This window comes from Penicillium odoratum (assembly GCF_028828045.1).
Source record: "Penicillium odoratum strain IBT 22623 chromosome Unknown utg000001l_segment0_segment0, whole genome shotgun sequence".
Classification (NCBI taxonomy): Eukaryota; Fungi; Ascomycota; class Eurotiomycetes; order Eurotiales; family Aspergillaceae; genus Penicillium; species Penicillium odoratum.
Window position 1 is genome coordinate 3,214,003 of NW_026643143.1, and position 20,159 is coordinate 3,234,161.

Genomic DNA, 20,159 nt, shown 5'->3' on the forward strand with positions numbered 1-20,159 from the left:
TATTGGATTCAATTGTCTTCATTGGATGAGAGACAAGAAAGATAGGTTATCTCAGCCGGATCCGGTCACTCATCTATCAAACCCCCCACGCAGATGCGGGAAAGGTACAACGTTACAGCGATTTCCCCACTGCGGAAAGCTACGTTATCAAGGCCGTCCTGTTTTCCTTTTCAAGTATATGAAGGGGACAAGATGCGATCTTGCTGAAAGCTGGAATTGTCACGGGTATTGTCAATGAGTGACAATTCCAACCACGCTTGCTATGGTACAATCCGACAGAGGAACGGTAGATGGAATCTCGGGTATTGGAGACCCTGATATTCTCCACGATGAATACGACGCAGAAAAGGCGAAAATTTTGAAAGACCCTGATGGGGCAGGAGCTCCTGAGCTTGCTGAGAGGAAAGAGCTGAGGTTTGTCTATGAAGTAATATTAGTCAACAAGAATTGAGCTGAGTTGGGTCTTCAGGAAAGGGTTACGGCAACGACATATTCAAATGATTGCATTGGCTGGGACTATTGGGACAGGCCTTTTCCTTGGATCAGGTCGAGCATTGGCGAATGCTGGACCAGCTGGTATTTTGTAGGTCAATCCCCAAGGTTGTCACATTATGCGCAAGACTAACGAATATTAGCATGGGATATCTGTTCATGGGGTTCTTGATATCTGGCGTGACACTTTCCATTGGAGAGCTCAGTGCACTCGTTCCCCTTAGCGGAGGTGTCATTCGTCCTGCCTCTTATTTTGTTGACCCGGCATTTGCCTTTGCACAAGGGTGGAATGTCACATATCAATATTTGATCTCCATCCCAGCGGAGATCTCAGCTGCGGCCGTGATTATCCAATTCTGGGTTACGGTGAACAATGCTATTTGGGTGACCGTATTCAGTGCCGTCCTTTTTGCAAGCAATCTGTTTCTAGTGCGAATCTATGGAGAGATTGAGTTCACATTGGCCATTTTGAAGGTTTGCTTGATCGTTGGCATGAATATCATGGTAAGAATCACAGATTACTCGTATGGATATAAAACTCACAGTTCCAGGGTCTTGTTATCACAGCTGGTGGAGGTCCGGATCACACAGCTATCGGATTTAAATACTGGAAAGATCCTGGGCCATTTGTGCAGTACTTGGGCGTTCCAGGATCGCTGGGTCGATTCATGGGATTCTGGACAGTCTTTGCAAATGCCGCTTACGCATATTCGTCCGTGGAGACCATATCAATGGCAGCAGCAGAAACTCATGCCCCCCGAAGAAACATTCCGAAAGCCGCCAAAAGAGTGTTTGTGCGCGTGATGTTATTTTATGGTTTGCCAACTACATTCTGACGGTATATCCGAAAGGCGCTAACAATATGCCAAGTCATCTCCGTTTTTATGATCACTCTTCTGGTCCCATCTAATGATCCAATGCTTCTCAGAAGTTCAGGTACCGCTGCCCAGTCTCCGTTCCTCATTGCAGCGACTCGAGCTGGTATAAGTGTCGTGCCTCACATCATCAATGCAATTGTTTTGACAAGCGCGTGGAGTTCTGGCAATTCTAGTACGTTGATTCCTGTTCAGGACTATCGATCGCATAAATCAAATTGACCTATTTAGCTCTTCTCAGCGGATCCAGAATTCTTTACGGTCTTGCTCGCGAAGGCCAAGCCCCAAAGTTCCTTGCACGCACCAATCGCTGGGGCGTGCCATACATGGGCGTACTCGCCATCGGGACTTGGATGGCTCTAGGGTATATGTCTCTTAGCGCCACCGCTGCCACTGTATTCACATGGTTACAGGATCTGGTCGCGTGTGCGCAGATTATGAGTTGGTTGGTCATCTGCACCACCTATCTGCGGTTTTATTATGCCATGAAAAAACAGGGGATCTCTCGAAACAGACTACCATGGAAAGCACCACTGCAACCCTATGCTGCATGGGTTACTCTAATCTCTCTGAGCATCATTCTACTGACTGGCGGTTATACGACATTTATTCATGGCCAGTAAGTCACGAAGATCCTGGTGGACTTGATAGTTACTAAAAGTTTCTAGCTGGTCAACCGAAACTTTCATTTCGTCATATTTGGACATTGGGATCTTTGCCTCTTTTTATTTTGGGTATAAGATTTGGTATAGGACTAAAATCATCTCTTTAGACGAATCGCCTGTCCTACGATTTGTGGAGATCGCCGAAAATGACCCCGATCCTCCTGAAGAGCCAAGGTCCAGATGGGCTAAGCTCAATATTCTGTGGAGCTAGGTACTAAAATAACAACAAGAATACTAGTAGATTCCACTCTCTTTTTGCCACTGTGCCTAAGTTCTTCACTGCTAGTCTCGGTAGTTTTCCCAGTCGGGAATACCCCTCTGTGGGGCTTTCCGGACAAGAGTCTACTACGGAGTAAGAGATCGTGCAACATCATGGCCCCCAAAATCCCAATGAGCCACTCATCATAGAAATCAGAGGAGCTGAAACCTGTTCAGCAACGCCACATTATCGCACAATCCCAGTAAATCTGTCCGCGTTGCCATGGTGTGCCCAATTGACTTCCGCTGCGGGACAACGCTAAGCTTTAGCTGCAGGACAAGCTACATCATGGCTCGATAAGCGGCGTCGTCTTGGCCACATACTAGCACGTGTTGGCTGCAGACAATCTGCTTTGCGAATTGATAAGGAAGTCTGCATAAGTTGCCAGATCACTGCGTAATGCAGCATGACGACGCGATATCGGCGGCCCTCGATCTCGATAGTTAAATAGTCGTACCTCTCCTCTGTTTGACCATTCAAAACAAATCATTTCTGAAGCTTCAAATTCCCATTTCCCATATTCCAATTTACAAACATACACAAAATGACTATCTCCCATTACGGTGTCTGGGCTTGTACCCCTACCAGCTACGAAGCTCAAACCACAGAGGAAGACCCCAAGTCTCCTCACATCTACCTCCACTTCACCGATGGTTCCTCTTCTAGCAAGTCACTCGAAGCCGCCATCAACGTCAAGTCCACTGATTCAGACTCCCGCCTCGTGTACTGGCTGAACCGCAACTTCACACACCCCGTCACCGAACAGCTATCCAACCTTGACCTCGGTTTCCACCTCACTTCGTCGCCGAGTAGCAGCAGCGAGAGCAACAAGAGCGAGAGCAACAACCGTCACCGTCACCGTCACCGTCAAGGGCACGTTCGTCGCGACCAGGCCACCCTCCAGGGATTGGACTTCATTCGCACAGCAAACCTGGTGGATATCAACTCGGGAGAGATTCTTGGTAGCGATGGCTCCGACGCTAGCATTTTGGCCGACCTGGACCCGATCATCTCCGATGCGATCAACCAGAAGGCGACTGCTTATATTTTCGGGTCTTCTTATGGGTCTGGCATTCACGATATCCACATGAATCAGGGTAGTTTGCCGAGTTACGCCAATGGCATCTATGAGGATGGAGCGCTGTTGTTCAAGTTTGATGATGGTCACTGGGAGGCGGTTTTCTTGGCTTTTGCTTCGCAGAAGATTCCTACCGATGACCAGGGAGAGTATGAGGCGAACAGCAAGTCGTTGGCCTCTATTCTGGGTGCGAGCGAATAGGTACCAATGTATATACGCTAGAAAGAAGTTATATACCTTCCAATCCAACCATGAAGAAACTGTGATGTTATACTTCCATGTAACCGGCCTGAGCGGGGTTTAGCGGAGGACGAGCCATGTTATGGACAGACTACGTTATGGTTTTGTGACGATCGAGCTTCTATACTAGCTTGCCTCCGTTCAACCTCTTCTTCCTTGTGCATCCTTCTGGTGATGTATACCGCTAGGTGTGTTCAAATGCAACACAGCTTCTTTGAAGATGCTCATTCAATTATATTCATGCAGTTCATTATTTATCTCAGTTGATCTGCACTCTATTTATCTGAGGTTGAGCAGCATCAACTCGGGGGATTCAATCAACTCCCTCACACGGTTACCCATGCGTGCCATAGTCGCCCCATCAATGACGCGATGATCAGCACTCCAGCTGAAATTCACCAGCTCGCCCTTTGTAACCTGGTCTGCCTCATCGAAAACGGGTACCGTCCTTGTCCTTCCAATACCAAGAATGGCGACCTCCGTCGGCACAAGCACAGGCGCAACATAGGTGCCACCGATGTTCCCGATATTCGAGACAGTGATAGTTCCACCGCTCAGATCAGCAGATGTAAGCTTTCCAGTCTTTCCAAGTGCACTGAGACGTGAAATCTCGGCTGCAATATCGAAGATGGACCGGCTTGCCACGTCCTTGATATTGGGAACTATCAGGCCTGCCGGTGTGTCCATCGCAATGCCGATATTGTGCTTAGCGCGCATGATCAACTTCGGTTTCTCAGGGGTGCTGGCGTCTACTCGGGCATTGAGAATGGGGAATTCGTTCAGAGCAAGCGAGACGGCCTTCACAATGAAGGGTAGGAGGGTGATTTTCTTGGGATCCCGCGCATCATTGGCGAGTTTCTTTCGAATGGAAGAGATATCGCTGACTGTTAACTCGTCGGCAAACAGAAAGTGGGGGATATTGAGGGATTTGGTCATTGTCTTGAACATGGCCGATTGCATCGGGGTCAGTTTGACCTCAGACTCGGTCTGCTTGGTGTCTGGTGTGATAGATACTTGTGATGGACTTGAGAGAGATGCTGCAGGAGAGTCTCGAGTTTCAACGAATTTTAGAACATCTTCTTTCATGACACGTCCCTCCTTCCCTGTCCCGGTGATGTCTAGGATGTTGAGGTCGTGGGTCTTGAGCAGCCCGCGCACGGCAGGAGTTGCAAGGGATGCATGTTTCGATGTGGGTATCTCGAGAATAGCTTCAGAAGACGGAAGAGAGTAAAGAGGTATTGTTGAACCCTCAGCAGCTTGAGTTGCTGCCACTATTTGCGATTCGGGAGTTGGTGCAGTTGATTCTGAGGCCGCTTGTGATTCATGTGGTGGGTGATCATCTGGGTATTTTCCATCTTCGACCTCAATTTCACACAATGCCTGCAGGATTAAGTTAGTAAAATGTGAGAAAGAATAATACCGTTAGGCCAACTTACTCGCCCCGTTGGAACAGTATCATCTGCCTCGAAATGAAGCTTCTTGATCACGCCTTCGTACCGGGATGTAATCTATATTTGTCAATTCTCTTCCGCGGAGACCAATGTCAAGGTCAAGGGTGCTCACATCATCAACAGCTTTGTCAGACTGGTACTGACACAAAGGCTTCCATTCCTCAATATGTGCCCCTTCCTCCACGTACCACTGAATGATCTGGACCTCAGTGATACCTTCTAAAATTAGCGATCAATTGGCCGATTAGGCTCTGATAGTGCAAGTACTCACCTTCACCAACATCCTTCAAAATTTGTGACTTGATCCCCCATAAAGCTGGTCCTGCGTGGAATCTACGGCTGGGCACGGACGTGATGGGGCTTTGAATGCGGAGAACACTCTGGGATCGGCAGGATCGCAGGATACTGGGGAAATTGCTCCCACTGCGCAAGACGTTCATGATACCGGGTCACCTAGCGAGGGATATGCATTCAAATTTGAGCAAAGAAGTCATGGAAAGATGGTCTTTATCTAAAATGTTGACTTCCTTTCTCCGATGGTAACCGGCGATAGCCACGTGATTTCCCCCGCATTGCCGCGGAGTCCAATTTTACTTAGAATCAAGATGGAATTATGTCATCTCAATATAAAGGTTAGCATCGGTCACTCGGTTAAACCAATGTATGTGTATCTCTTAAAATATCTGGCATTACCCCTTATCAAATCGACCTAGATCCTCACAGGACCTATGGATAACAATGGGAGACGATTGAATGAAAGGTCAATCCCAAGAGACCATCAAGATTGCTTAGTGACTACCTTAATTTAATTCAGGAGCTTTGCAAATTCGGGCTTGGGAAATGAGGATCACGATTGTTACACCTTTGGGAACTCCCAGGCGTGGCCGCAGTATGGAAGATGGTTCTGGAAGCGATTCACGGGCCCGAATCGACTGCATATGGCTTAGTGGGGACATTTTACGAAGAACAAGTTCGTTGTTGGTGAAGGGGAGTTGGAAAGGAATACGGAGGAATTGGCAAAAGTCCGGAGGGGTAGAGCTCTTGGCTATAAATAATCAAATTGATGATCCAGAGTAGTTAGCTATACATGTAGGAAAGCGGGTTTGAAGAACGGGTGTTAAATTTAGGGTTTACAGCCGGAAATCCACTTAACCTAGTTTAGTTCAGTATAGACAGTGCAATGCCATTCGCCCCAAAATAGGGTATCAAATCAAAAGACGTGTGAGGACAGCTGGTAAGAACATCACGCCAAAACTCACAATGCGAATATAAAAACAACAAGAACACCTATAAACACCGAGTGGAGGAAATGGCAGTCCACAATACCGAAATCTTCAATGCAAAAGCCCACGGAGTTCCATACATTCTTCACGAATACTCCTTGAGCTTCTCAGTAACAGCCCCCAGCACATTGTGCTGCACCTGCTCTGGCGAACCCTCCACATTAATCGTAATAGCATCCCACTCGCCCTGCGGCTCTTCCAGAGCAGCCAACTGCGAATGAACCATGTCGCTCTTCATGTAGTGCGACTTGCGTTGGGTGACACGCTGCATAAGAACAGCCTCAGTAAGCTTGAGGTAGATAAAGTGGATATGTACGGAAGGCGAGCCGTACGCGGCGACACGCATCACATCGCGGTATTTCTGCTTCAAGGCGGAGCAGGCGACGACCACACCGGCGGGTGGTTGGAAGTTGTTGGCTTCGGAAGGCGAGAGGGCATTGATGGCTGCTTGGCGCAAGGAGATGAGCCAGTCCCAGCGGTCTGCGTCTGTGAGGGGAATGCCGTGGCCCATTTTGTCTTTGTTGGATTTGGGGTGGAACTGCGTGGAATCGTATTAGCCTTGGTTCATACCTGTAACTAAATTTCGAGTCGTATTTCTTGAGCATGGTTGTCTGTTTTCTTGACATCCATATAGTGCTATCTCACGTACATCGTCGCCTTCTAGGAAAGGTAGGTTGAGCTCCTTACGGATGGCTTGGCCCACAGTACTTTTGCCACAACCTGCGGGACCGGTCACTACCCAGATATGCTGCACTGGGGACAACTGATTGGTGTTTTGAGGGCGCATTGCGGCATGTGTTGAGGTGCCGTTGGGCTTCAGATCGGGCATGATGTGCGCCTTGGTCACAGGTAGGGACGGCGAATTTACAAGAGCAGGTGCGACCGGTGGCTGAGGTCGTTCCCCAGCGGAGAGCATGATGCTGAATGCGGAAGGAATTGAGCTGAGTTTTGAGGGGTAAGGGAGGATCAAATCGTCTCGCGATTGCAAAATGGCCCGGAGCGGAATGGATGACGGGATATGAGGCGGTGATCCACGGAACCAACGTGAGAGCTGTTTTGATAAAAAGTTGGAAGACGATGAGCGGTTGAGCAGCTTTTTTTTGAGAAGAATTAATTCTGCGCAATCGGACAGAGTATGTAACGAGGGGGAGGAATGGCAGAGTCGCGCGACAGGGAGATCTTCCCTACTTTTTCAAGTATGACGGTGGAGTCGGGGGAAAGAAGAAACCAGAAGCCGAGTGGGGGAGCTATAAATGATCATGATTGGTGGGAGGAGAAGAATAGTTATCCGAGTGGAGGAGTGGGATGAGTCTCCGTGGAGTCGGGAAGATCGATCGACATCGAGGACTCGGCGTTTCTCCAATATTTATCGAATCATTTCTTCATTTTGAGCTACAGATAATATTTCAACTAATATCTCACAGGGAATAATAAATCCATTGAGCTTGACCTCATGTCTGTACGGCAATTGAGATCGTGTTGAATGATGTCACTTTTGTATGTAAATTACGGTGTAAAGTACCCCCACGCTAGTGACACCACCGGGTTGGATACATTTTGCATCCCAATTTTGTTGGAGCAAAAATCCCTATATAAGCTAGCTAATATCATAGATGGCATCATATACTGCTTATCACGATCTTTAATATGGCAGCCTCACCTACTTTGCCGGAATTAAAGATAGTATCATCTAGGGGAGTTGTGTCCAGGTGACCCACAGTCGATTGAATCCGTTGACAATGTGTCCCCCCACGCATGTTTCAAGGCATTCAATGCCAAGCAGTGGGACAACCGTGAAAATTAAGGGAGAACCAGAAAATCAGCTTAATCAACCGGCCCGATTCTCGGATAACGGACACGGCATCGAGAAATCGGAAATGTGGACTGAAATGGATGGGGGCGATCTCAATGTCAGACCGGCTAAACATTCCTTCTACAAGTGGAAAATTTCTTGGGAAGCTAATTCTGCGGGGCTTAATTGAAGTCCTTGTTATGCAAGGATCATATATTGGCTATATTTGGAGCACATCTCGGGAAGCAGAATCCGATTTCCGATATCCGGGGTTCAAAGACTACATCTGACATGAATTCCCGTAAATCTTTCACCAGGAAGCACCTTTAGTACTGGCTCTGGCATCTAAGTTGCCAACCACTTTACTCTCTGGTCAAAATTGGAGAAGACCAACACCTACATAGCAGAGCATTCATAGGAGATTTGACATATAAAGCGGTAGTGATGGTCCATTCAACTTGATTGTAATGAGACGCAATCTAGGGTTCAAGTACTCATTCATCCTCATGATCTGATAGCTAGTCTTAGTGCACTGCTAAATGTGCAGGTGGAGGTATCGGTGGCCTCATGGGATTAACTTTCAATTGGACGGTATCATAATAAGTATACAGTATTGGCCGTTCTGGTATGTCAGGGAGCTCCTCCTGGGCTAGATAATTTGTTTTTCACTATTGTTGATACAGATCTACTCAACTTAGCATGAGTCAAACATGTTTGACATCAATAGTGGTGGCCGCCACCTAGATTTTTTTCTATATAGAGGGTTGGCAGTGGATGCTCGTTCTGTTAATATCTTGTCAATATCTTAATTTCACATAATGCAGTCGAGATAAGGGGACCCCTGTTCACAATGGCAAAGCGAGCATAATAAGGAAGCAATGAAGAAGAGACGATAAGGTTATATAAATGCATGATTCAAATACCATTTCATATAAAAAATAAACAATAGAAACAAATATAGAGATGCGTGTTTTGCTGCCTGCGGGGTCTTACTAAGCAACGAGGCCACGTTCTGGATCTCCGCGCTTGCTCCAAGCATCTTGAACTCACACACCATGGCCTCTCTCTTTTTTTCCACCCCGGTCGATATCGACGTCGTCCTTGACGACCTCGATGACCGCCAGACAGTAGATGTTAAGCTCGACAAGGGTCGCCGTGAGCGGGTTCCCCTGTACATGGATGGAGAGTCCGTCAAGGGTGCGGTGACGATCAGGCCGAAGGATGGCAAGCGATTGGAGCATACAGGAATTAAGGTGCAGTTCATTGGCACGATTGGTGAGTTCCGATGCTATTCAACCTTATCAGACCCCGAACCAGAGCTAACCAAGCTACTTGTGCCCCTCCAGAGATGTTCTACGATCGAGGCAACCATTACGAATTCCTATCGCTGGTCCAGGAGCTTGCTGCGCCGGGCGAGCTGCTTCACCCCCAAACCTTCCCTTTCAACTTCAAGAATGTCGAGAAGCAATACGAGTCCTACAATGGTATCAACGTGAAGCTTCGCTATTTCGTGCGGGTGACCGTCTCGCGGCGCATGGCCGACGTCATCCGTGAGAAGGACCTCTGGGTGTATTCGTACCGCATGCCGCCGGAGACCAACAGTGCGATCAAGATGGATGTCGGAATTGAAGACTGCCTGCACATCGAGTTCGAATATTCCAAGTCCAAGTACCACCTCAAGGACGTGATTGTCGGTCGCATCTATTTCTTGCTCGTGCGGCTCAAGATTAAGCATATGGAATTGTCTATCATTCGCCGGGAGACCACTGGTTCCCCTCCCAATCAATATAACGAGAGTGAGACTTTGGTTCGCTTCGAGGTACGTGCATTGGCCCGGATTCGTCGGCGTCGTGATTGTCACTCGGCCACAACTTGCTAACACTCAATTAGATCATGGATGGCTCGCCTTCGAGAGGTTAGTTCCACCATTGCGATTAGATTTGACTCGATCAATTGTTCAAAAGATCTTTCAGATCATCCAAGTTGCTGACCAGATTGCAGGTGAAACCATTCCCATTCGTCTATTCCTTGGTGGATTCGACTTGACCCCGACTTTCCGCGATGTGAACAAGAAATACTCGACAAGATACTACCTCAGCCTGGTGCTGATCGATGAAGGTGCGTGACAGCAATATCCTATTCGCGGAGGCCGCAATTTAGCATGGGCCAATGACCTGAATTCCCTGAATTCCGTGGGTATTTTACATAGCCGACGGTCTTTGAAACCGTAACGGTCGGGCCGGCTAGTAAATCCCACGGCGATTCTTGCTTTCCACCCCCACGCTAAACTGATTGTGGAACCCAACGAGGGACTACCTTATCCTGATGTATTACTGGCCGTTGCTGATGATTTGCTGTATTCTATAGATCAACGTCGTTACTTCAAGCAATCTGAGATTGCCCTCTACCGCCAAGCACCTGAGATTGCCTCGACACCACAGATCGCCCAGCAGCAGGCAATTCAACAGCAGGTCCTTCTCCAGCAACAGCAGGCCATTCTCCCACCAGGCTCTGCGACTGCTGGCCCAGGACGTGAAGTACCAAGCGGTCACCTGAAGCAGCAGCAGCAGAGTAATACCCCGCCAGTCTCGGCGCCGGCGGCATGATTTGATTGTTTTCGTCTAGCCCTTCTATACCCACCGAACTTGCTCTCATCCAACCTTCTACATTCCTCCTGTATCCAATCAATGGTTCCTCCGCTCCGGTATTGTTACGTTATTTCTGTAGTCTACCATTCTCGTTCTTATCGTCTACATTATTTCCAAAGGGCGCGTTTTGGTTTGATCGCAATTTGTGATTCAATTGCTGGATAGCCTCCGTCCCTCCATGACATCTGCCTATGAGGGATGGCGATTAGATACATAGAACAATAAACACATACGCGCGTTTACTCGAAATGACCCGTCTCCTGCAGTACCTTTCCAAGGGCCTGGAGCACTTGTCCATCATCGCGTTCTTTGCCTGCTACCTGAATTGCCTTTACAACGAGCGGATACAGCCATTCAAGATGCTTGCGGTGGTGACGCGGAGAATTGTCTTCCGAACCAGTCGTCACCGAGATAGTTTTCAGAACTGGTGGATCTGGGATAGCGGAAGGCTCGCTTTGGAGCCGAACCACGTGGACAAGAAGATGAAGCAGAGCCTTGCGCGCAGGTGTAGGTTGAGGCATCAGGCCGCGCAGAGGCTGATCAGCAATGTAGGCTTTCAGCGACATGGCACAGCGGAGCAGGAGGTATGGAGAAACAGATTGGGCAAGCAGGGTCTGCGGGGACAGCATTGATGCATCATCAGTGTCTGCACTCGTAGCAAGCTCGAAAAGAGTGTCCATGAGCACGTAGGCCATTTTCGGGCGCAGGGTTGGAGGGGGATCGAAAGTACGGCCCGATCGGACTTTGTAGAAGTCTTGCAGGGGATTCTTCTCGATCGAAGTGGCTGGGAGATCGAGTCGCTGGGGCGAGTATATGAAGGACGAATTGAACAGGGCATAAGCAAAGTCACGGCGGACCGAACTTGCGATTGCAGATGCTCCGAGCGAAGGTAATATTAGTGTCTTCAGGCGAGTGAAGGCGGCGATGTCGAAAGCCTCATCGGTCTGAATCTGAGCGTTTGATAGTTGCTGGGCTTGGAACCCGCGGGCAGAGACGATGCCATGTGTAGCATCGACGACGCATTGCCAAAAGCGAGTTATTTCTGACGTATTAGCCTCGGTGTATTGCTTTTCCACATAGGGAACTGCGACTTGTAGTACGTTCAAGGATATCGTTGAGGCCTTCTGCCAGAGATATGGCTCGCGGTCTTTTCCTTGCCACGTGTACTTCTGCCCAATTGGCACACTGAGACGATCGAGGGTAGTTGCCAGGGCACCATTAGTGAAAATGTCTTGTTTGATGCCGAACTCAGCGATATACCAGCTGATAAGATCTATGACATCTTTCGAAAAAGCCACGAATGTAGGCCTTCTCGAGTCGCTGTCAGGGCTCCATTGGGATAGTGCCGAAGAAGACAGGACAGCAAGACACAAAAGAATAGCAGCTTGAGAATCTTCCTTTTCCAAACATAGAGACTTGATACAATCGATCACAAGTGCTTGAACGGCGGAAGGTCGATCGATATCTGGCGAATAGGATGGGGATACCGAGTTCCATACGAGCAGCCGCAAGTGACTTAGGACCTGTTCAATATGTTCCGTAGTCAAATCATCTTTGTAAAGACGATACACTTGTTGGAGGGTTTGAATATAAGCCAGCGCAGCATCTTGATTTGGTCGATCCAGATCAAGTTTGGCTTCATCACCAGCGGGGTGCCCATTGGTCCACAGATTCCAAGCACACTGAAGCGCATCTTTACTCAGCCCAGTGACAGATTGTACTCGGATGAGAATAGTTGAGAGGCTGGCAAATGTGGCTTCACTGAATTCGAGGAGACGCATGTCTACCAAGGCTTGCAGGTACTTCAAAAGGCGTGTCCATGACTGATCAAACTTCTCATCGCTCACAATAGTTTCAAAGAAAGTCGTGATCAGATTGGCAACTCCATTGATCATCACGACTGTTGTGTCCACCCAGGATTTGAGATCGCTTTTCACGGCCTTCGACTGCGTTAAGGTGCTTTCAATTTGCTCCACCATCAGAAAGAGGACCCGGTTCAGACACAATCGCCATGCTTTGGGAGAAAGTTGTTGCCCATAAGCATCAAAAATTCTAAGAAGAGTGTGGATCGCGCTGTTGCGGACTTCCGATCTGCTATCCGTGGTTACATCCACATTGCGAAGTAGCAGCAGAAGCCAGAGCGAATTTCTCGAAACAGAGAGGTCCTTGGCTTGGGCGAGGTCACCCAGAGCCTCTTCACTGACAGACGCATCAACATGACTCTCAATGGAAAATCTTTCGATCTGACCCTGGAGAAAATCAGACACGGTCCAGAAAAATGAGGTGGTTGTAAGGGAGATGTTGAAATCCTGCGTTTGAGACGCAAAGCTCGAGAGCGAATCGACCAAACTCAAGAGACAAGCTGCAGGCAGCAAGGAGAGGAAGTCAGATGCGACGAGATGCAGTGACTTGTATGCAGCACGAACTAATCGTGGCCCGGCTGGCAAGCCCGAGGATCTGCGCTCGGTGGGTAAAGAGAGTTGGTCAGTACTTTCCACTTTTGCAACACCTTGAAAGACGCCGGAAATCAAGTCAAATGCAAGGTTCCATCCATCTTGGAACGTTTCTGCGTATTGCTCAAGAATGTTTTGAAGAACCTCTAGGCTCTGCTCGTGAATTTCAACCACAGTGATGGGCAGAGACTTGGAAGAAACTAGATCCGATGCATAAAGAGAGGCAACTTGATCCTTGAGAGTTTGGAGATTCCTTGTCTGCACCTTGTTTTGTGTCTCCTCTTCATCTTCGTTTCTTGGTTTCATCGTCAAAAATATCAATGAATTCAAAATCCCGCTGGCCTGCAGGCGAAGATTTGGACTAATTGCGATGTTCGCAGAGATGGAGATGAGACTTTGTGTCAGTAATTGCCAGGCGTTGTTATCTGTTGCATCCAACGAAGATAGTCTCTCGAGATTTGCTTTAGCCAGTTCATTTCCTTTGTCTAACACGAATTTCAGCTCCTCATCTTGCATCCTTGATTTCCCAACGGTGTGTGATACACGCCGGGCATTTTGATGCAAGCGCCCAGGCGGCCGGGATGACTGTGGTGATTGAGGCAAGTCAGATACCTGCTGGACTTCTTCTTGTTCTTCTCGCTGTTCCGTAAATACGGACAGGTTCAAAAGGGCAAGAAGAATATCCTGGAATGAATCACTGGGGTAATCACCGGTGCTTTCAAACAGTTTAGAAGCAGCAGCTTGCACAGCAATAACTTCTGTGCCGAGATTGGCTGTAGGGATATCATTCCCTGAAATTCCTGGAACTTCCGCCGCACCACTAGCTGATTTGACCATTGCACTTGATGACATGCCAATGACCAACCCAGTATACTGCAATGTCTCCAGCAAAATGGACCAGGCTGGTTGATCCAAGGTTGGCCCCAACGCAATTCCAAGATTGATTAGAGCTCTAAGACAAAGAAGATTTCTCGTGCTGAGAGAAGTAAGGGGACCATCTATGATAGATGAGCCAAGTGAATCCGACGGCAATGAATTGGTTCGCGTGAAATCAAAGCTTTTTCGTTTTTTCTGAAGATCCTCATGAGCCTGGGATCCTGCCGCGGTCGGTGCTCCAAGGGTCTGCACTTTAGAGCTACCCGTGCTTGCAGGCATAGCAGCTTTCCCGAGCGTTGTAAGAAAGGCATCTCGGGGCACTGATAGCCTAAGCAGGCCGGCGACATGGGCCAACTTCTGAAATGCTCGAACTAGGTTGTGGTAGAATTCGTCGTCAAGGGAAGCGTGCAGAAATGTGGAGCAAGCTGCAAGCACAGCAGGCCAACAATTCTCGATGATGCCAGCACATGTCTTGATGGCAGAAAACTGAACATGAGACTGTAAATCCAAGGGATTTATTGGTACGGACGACTTCTTGAACGGCGCAGCTGTCTGTGTTCTTCCCGCATCTGGTGATTGAAGGTCCTGGGAGGATCTAGCCGATTCAGGCCCCTGATCAGGAGTACCAGCCAGTCGATTTCTCCGTTTTTGCTTGAAATCCGGAACAGTGAGTGGGAGAATAAACTTTGCAAGTCCCTCAGCAAAGGCGCTAATGCAATTCAGAACAAGACTGTAGATATAAGTCTCTGGAGGCAGTGACGGCTCTGTCTTGTCAAGCAGCTCCATGTAAGGCGTTCGGACAACACTCCACTGAGTACTGATCCCGGGGACCTTCATCTCGGTCTGGGGAAGCGATGTTCCAATGACACCTGCAACACCGCCAGTCTCAAGAGCAATCTGATCCTCCGTCATTGACCGTGAATGGTCCGCACGTAGGGGTATTGTTGATTGATTGCTGACACCAATCAATGAGGGTTTTTCAGAAGCCAGCCGCACAAAAGAGGCCATATGGTCCCGAAGGATATTCTTCCTGCCTTCTGCTGCATCGAAAAGCGAGTAAATTTGACGAACAACCCCTGGTTCGGAATAAAGGCCCCGGAATAATTCCATACACAGAACTCGCTTCCATGGTGCAGTTCCATCTGGTTCAAGTAAATGAGTCAGAAGACCAAGAACCATCTCGCTTTCTGAGGTTAGGAGAGACATGTGGCGCTTGAGAAGAACAAAGAGAATCCGAGTAACGCGGACGGTCTGGGCAAATGTAGTCCTCTCGGATAGACATCGAACGATCAATGGTACCAAGCGAACACGCAGTACTTGGGACAGTTCGGGGTGTCCTACGAAGAGACGACCACTGTTAAGTATGATGCTCTCGATAAGCTCGAGAACGAAAGGAGGTGATAGAGTTCTGGTGCGAAGAAATTGCAGTTGTTCACCATCAATGAGGCGACAAAGATCATCCAGAACCTTGGGAAAGCAGTCAGTAAAGAAGAGCGGCGATAATCCAGGCGCGAACTAACCTGTAGGGCATCATATGAAAAGTGCCCTATTTCTACAAACTGGCCATCGACTTTCACGGTCTTGGTAGTTTTGGCATCGGTAGAGAGCTTGTCCTCGCTAGAAACTCTCTCAAATGTTGAAACCACAAGTTGTTGAAGTGTAGCAGCGGCAGTACTGCTGACGGCGATTTGCTTGCTTGCTTGTAAAGTTGCACATATTTCCAACGTATTTGCAAGAAGATCTCCACTGAGCTCATTGGAGTAGTATTGCAGCAGAGAAGGTAACGATTGTAGGATTTTGAGCTGAATATCAAGACCTGTCCGATATTAGTAACTCCTCCTCGTGACAGAACTGGTTTTGCTGCTTACTCAAGTTCGTCGTTTCCCGCAGGCCTGTAAGAACATCCTTCAAGCGATGCGATGGCAATGCTCGCGATGCGATCAATCTCTGCAGGCATATCACACCAATTCCAGCAAGCTTTGCATGCCGAGTATGACATGCGATGATGAATGGCTCAACAAAAGTTGGCTTGCGGACAAGGTCTATAACACGATTTAGATGGGCCGAATTACTGGAATTTGTAGAAGGAAGCCTACCAGCTGCTATTTGTGCCTCAGATGTCGAGGGCAACGCTTTCAACTCATTTAGTGATTGCTCTGCTGCCTGGATTTAGTTCGGTTAGCCTTGCTATTCAAGGGGATCCTTAGGGGGAAGTAAGACTAACACTTCGCAGGTCAGAATTCTTTCGTCTAGACTCCTGAATGAGGTTTGCAAGCTCTGTCTGCAAGAATTGTGAAGACATCTCCAACCAGAGAGCTGCATTAATGCATATCCGAGTCCAGTGTTCCTAGATGGTGGTTCCCGGTGGTGGTAAGAGGGAGCTCCTGATTAGAGCCCCTCAGGTGATTTTTATAAAGGATATGTGGCAAATGTTGAACTCTCAACAGCCTTTCATATGTCACAACCGGATCGCGCCAGTCACTGGGGAAGTTCAATGGGATTCAAGATGCAGGTCAACAAATCCCCGTGGCTTCAAATGTGCCAAGCAATCCGATAAGACCCGTATCGCACGTGATCACTCGTCATTAAGTCCGTGAATGCGCGGAACATGCCCCTCTTTATTCATTCAGGAATTCTTCCCAACATCTTTCTCTTTTCTCCGGGTTTCTTTCAAACCCTATTTTCCACCATGTCCGCCACGGTGCCGAGAAACTTCCGGCTTCTTGAAGAGTTGGAGAAAGGAGAAAAGGGTCAAGGTGCAGGTAGGATATCTCCATTGATCCCGGAATCAAACAACACGGACACTAACATATTTTGTTTTCCAACAATTATAGAGGCTTGTTCCTACGGTCTTGCAGATGGAGAGGACATGATGATGAGCAACTGGAATGGGACAATCCTTGGCCCTCCCCACGTCGGTCTACCCCACTACTCCTCGTCGAATATGCCCAATCACTAACACTCGACTGGATCAGAGTGTCCATGAGAACCGGATATATAGCGTAAACATCCATTGCGGTCCTGACTATCCTGACAACCCTCCCACGATCCAGTTCATTTCACAAGTCAATGTTCCCTGCGTCGATCAGCGGTCCGGAAAGGTAGGAAGGGATCAAATACCAAATATATGGGGTGATAACTAAATGATTGAATCCTCTAGGTTGACCCATCAAAGCTCCCTTGCCTTGCTCAGTGGAAGCGCGAGTTCACCATGGAGACCGTCCTGATCGAGCTGCGCCGGTGAGTTCTTTCCTCGCTTTGTTACATGTAGTTTTATCGTACTGACTAGAATTCAGATACATGGCTTTACCCCAGAACAAGAAACTGCCCCAGCCGCCAGAGGGCGCGACTTTCTTCTAAGCCTGCATTTCCATAGGATCGGCTAGGAACCCGGAGTCCCAAGGTGATTTTTCTCGAGGTTTATTCGCTTTTTCAATGTCCCTATGATGATTCTTCTAGAGCGTGTATAGTCTATGCATAGTGCCGCCAAGCTTCATATTATCTCCATTCGTAGTACTCAAGTGTAACTATGTACTATAGACATTACGTATATCGAAAGCCTATTCGGACATTGGGCAACCTTCAAGTAACCTCAATTTTTAAGGCTCGGGACTAGTTTGAAAATTCTTAATATGTCAAACACATGACTGTTCTTTTTTCCATATAATAGAATTACTTTTTTCTCGTCATTGGATCTTCTTGAATCCGGGGAACATGGTCACGTGCCTGCTATCTCACATATGTCCATGTCGGAGCTTCCGCAATTTCTCCCGCAACTTTGCTTTAACAGAATGCGTAAGGCGGTCGTACCAAAACATTCTGGGGTTCATCGCTTTGCTTGTGAGTCGAATTTCTGGTTTATGCGACTAAACTGTTTCAACTAACACTCATCATTTGCCAGGCCTGGCACTTTATCGATCCCTTCTCCGACAATGTTCTCCTTCGGCCGGCAATGCGTCGACCGACAATGCACCATGGCTAGGTGAGACTAGATTTCTCGCGAGGCAGAGATTCCGACGATATAAAGACCTTGAAAGCCCATCACAGGTCGCAAATGCCCTGAGAGCTGGCTATCAGGTATGACATTGCACCAGCGTCCCGTGGACAGCTTCTTCTGGCTATTCCTTGTACTAAGTCGTTGATTGGCTAGGCTCTGGACCTGCTTGACTCTGCCTCCAAAGGAAATCGGCAACATGAGCAGCAGATCACAACAATCCTCGCACAAGCAAGATCAATCAAGGAGAAACAATCTGCCATGCAAAGAGAGATCAGTCAATTGAACCCCCCGAAACCGCTGTCCGGATTACGGCTCAAAATGAAGGAGTCGATTCGCCACGAGAAAGAGACTCAGCTGCGACATCCGAATGCTGAATCGATTTTCTCGCGCCCCCAGCGCAAGGTGAGCGGGAAGCGACATGTGCCGGTTCTGGTCAATGCCCGCGGAGTGCCTTTTCTCCGCATTAAAAAGCCGCAGCCGAGGAATCTTAGCAGTGTTATTCGGACAAAGCTAGATAAGCGATGGAATCGGATTGTATTACGAGAGCGTCTGCAAACAGATCTTTTATTCGCCAAGGATGAAGATGCATGGGACTATCTCACAAAAACCAAAGCCGAAGATCGATCTTCATGGACTACAAGCATCAGAGAATCGCTAGATGATGTTTCTGAAAAAATCAGCCAAACTGATAATGAAAACAGGGAAATGTCAGAGCGCTTGTGGGAAATTGTTCTTAAGGAACGCAAGTTGGCTGCAAAGGAAGAAAATAAAAGACAGGCTGCGGAGGGAGAAAGACCTACAAGTGGATTGTGATCCTTTGAGCTCGTCTCTCTCAATTTTCGAGAGATGATCTGCTGCTATCTAGGGCAGTTTGCTCTCTATCTACGGCTAGAGTTTCAGCCTGATTCTGTATTATATCGCGAAATGATACCCCATGAAGTAATATTTTGATATCGACATATCTATGCATTAAGTTAAGCTGTAACTTTCAGCTTCTCAACTGCAGGCATAGCATCTTCGCCCTCTTCATCATAATCGCCCTTGCCAGCCAATCCTCTCTCCCACAGTTGTCGCCCAGTAAGCTTCTTCTCCTCCTTCCCAGACTTCTTCTTCTTGTCCTCGGCTTCTTTCTCCTCCTTTTGCCGCAGCTCCTCGTCCGCAATTTCCTTCTGGAAATTGGCCATCCACTCCAAAAATGTTCCACGATTGACCGGTGTCCCGCGAAATTTGGCGTTCTCTACCTCCTCCAACTTGGCAGCGACCTTCTCCTTCTCAACCTGCACGGCATTGGCGCGCTCCATCATGAGAGATTCGGCGCTTTCCTTCAATGCGCTCACAAGCGTAAACACCATCGCCATTCCCATATTCTCTTCAATGGTCTCCTGGAGAGATTCGAGAAGTTGGTCCCGGTCCTCTTGAATGTCTAGTCGCGGATACCTGGGGGCATTGGGTGGGGAGGAAATGTTCAGTTGTGGGGCAACATCAGGATAATCTTCTGGGTATGAGACTTCCAGGTATATCACAGGCTCCTCGGATTCTTCGGTATCAAATTCGGGGACGTCGAGAGTTATCGATACTTTGTATGCGGTCTCGGATATGTCTGGTGGCGGGGAACTTGGGTCAGTAAAGCTTTTGCAATCCCAGCCCATGGAAATTTCTGAGTAGCAGTGTAAAAACTCACCTGTGATCTCATCTGGGAAGATGGAGTCAAGAACCTCTCGCTCCTCGATTTGATCTTCGCGACCCATTTTTGCGATCCGCCTGCGGATTGGAGGGGTAGGATAGTAGAGCGGGGTGAGGGTGGTAAACGTGAAGATTGTGCGGTCGAGCACTTGAACTTGATCACAAGAAAATGTAGAGACCGTGAGAGAGAGAACGTATCTTTGTGAAGTTGTATTGTATCGCTGTCGCGAAATAATGTAGTGGAGGAAACGTCCCACATGCAAACCGGGCAAACAGCTCCAATTTTAGGATTTGAGCTTCACTTTTTTTTGTTCAGTGTCCCGCATTTACCAATAACTCATATTTCCTCACTTGTCCACATTTTTTT

The 20,159-nt window shown here is 48.1% G+C and overlaps 9 protein-coding genes across 9 annotated transcripts; 5 read left to right on the forward strand and 4 right to left on the reverse strand.

Annotated features, from left to right (window-relative positions):
- Positions 1-262: 262 nt before the first annotated feature.
- On the forward strand, positions 263-2,243 carry N7520_001222 (amino acid permease; the record flags this gene model as incomplete). Its single annotated transcript, XM_057135157.1, has 7 exons — positions 263-414; positions 470-583; positions 636-996; positions 1,044-1,308; positions 1,363-1,542; positions 1,599-1,986; positions 2,036-2,243. 7 exons carry the CDS (start codon positions 263-265, stop codon positions 2,241-2,243), a joined length of 1,668 nt encoding a protein of 555 aa, XP_057001093.1.
- Positions 2,244-2,835: 592 nt separating this feature from the next.
- On the forward strand, positions 2,836-3,570 carry N7520_001223 (uncharacterized protein; the record flags this gene model as incomplete). The annotated part of the gene is made up of 1 exon (XM_057135158.1): positions 2,836-3,570. One exon carries the CDS (start codon positions 2,836-2,838, stop codon positions 3,568-3,570), a length of 735 nt encoding a protein of 244 aa, XP_057001094.1.
- A 318-nt stretch (positions 3,571-3,888) lies between these two features.
- N7520_001224 (uncharacterized protein) lies at positions 3,889-5,500 on the reverse strand (the record flags this gene model as incomplete). The annotated part of the gene is made up of 4 exons (XM_057135159.1): positions 3,889-4,989; positions 5,046-5,117; positions 5,173-5,279; positions 5,332-5,500. 4 exons carry the CDS (start codon positions 5,498-5,500, stop codon positions 3,889-3,891), a joined length of 1,449 nt encoding a protein of 482 aa, XP_057001095.1.
- A 928-nt stretch (positions 5,501-6,428) lies between these two features.
- N7520_001225 (gluconokinase) lies at positions 6,429-7,259 on the reverse strand (the record flags this gene model as incomplete). The annotated part of the gene is made up of 2 exons (XM_057135160.1): positions 6,429-6,881; positions 6,993-7,259. The coding sequence occupies 2 exons, from the start codon at positions 7,257-7,259 to the stop codon at positions 6,429-6,431; spliced, it is 720 nt and encodes a 239-aa protein (XP_057001096.1).
- A 1,931-nt stretch (positions 7,260-9,190) lies between these two features.
- N7520_001226 (vacuolar protein sorting-associated protein 26) lies at positions 9,191-10,741 on the forward strand (the record flags this gene model as incomplete). Its single annotated transcript, XM_057135161.1, has 5 exons — positions 9,191-9,410; positions 9,482-9,954; positions 10,026-10,050; positions 10,137-10,253; positions 10,503-10,741. 5 exons carry the CDS (start codon positions 9,191-9,193, stop codon positions 10,739-10,741), a joined length of 1,074 nt encoding a protein of 357 aa, XP_057001097.1.
- Positions 10,742-11,022: 281 nt separating this feature from the next.
- Positions 11,023-16,414, reverse strand: N7520_001227 (uncharacterized protein; the record flags this gene model as incomplete). The annotated part of the gene is made up of 5 exons (XM_057135162.1): positions 11,023-15,579; positions 15,633-15,928; positions 15,981-16,154; positions 16,209-16,275; positions 16,337-16,414. 5 exons carry the CDS (start codon positions 16,412-16,414, stop codon positions 11,023-11,025), a joined length of 5,172 nt encoding a protein of 1,723 aa, XP_057001098.1.
- Positions 16,415-16,801: 387 nt separating this feature from the next.
- On the forward strand, positions 16,802-17,472 carry N7520_001228 (E2 ubiquitin-conjugating protein MMS2; the record flags this gene model as incomplete). Its single annotated transcript, XM_057135163.1, has 5 exons — positions 16,802-16,874; positions 16,947-17,026; positions 17,088-17,213; positions 17,273-17,352; positions 17,409-17,472. The coding sequence occupies 5 exons, from the start codon at positions 16,802-16,804 to the stop codon at positions 17,470-17,472; spliced, it is 423 nt and encodes a 140-aa protein (XP_057001099.1).
- A 431-nt stretch (positions 17,473-17,903) lies between these two features.
- N7520_001229 (LYR motif-containing protein) lies at positions 17,904-18,922 on the forward strand (the record flags this gene model as incomplete). The annotated part of the gene is made up of 3 exons (XM_057135164.1): positions 17,904-17,952; positions 18,014-18,189; positions 18,263-18,922. 3 exons carry the CDS (start codon positions 17,904-17,906, stop codon positions 18,920-18,922), a joined length of 885 nt encoding a protein of 294 aa, XP_057001100.1.
- Positions 18,923-19,083: 161 nt separating this feature from the next.
- On the reverse strand, positions 19,084-19,857 carry N7520_001230 (RWD domain-containing protein; the record flags this gene model as incomplete). Its single annotated transcript, XM_057135165.1, has 1 exon — positions 19,084-19,857. One exon carries the CDS (start codon positions 19,855-19,857, stop codon positions 19,084-19,086), a length of 774 nt encoding a protein of 257 aa, XP_057001101.1.
- Positions 19,858-20,159: the final 302 nt, after the last annotated feature.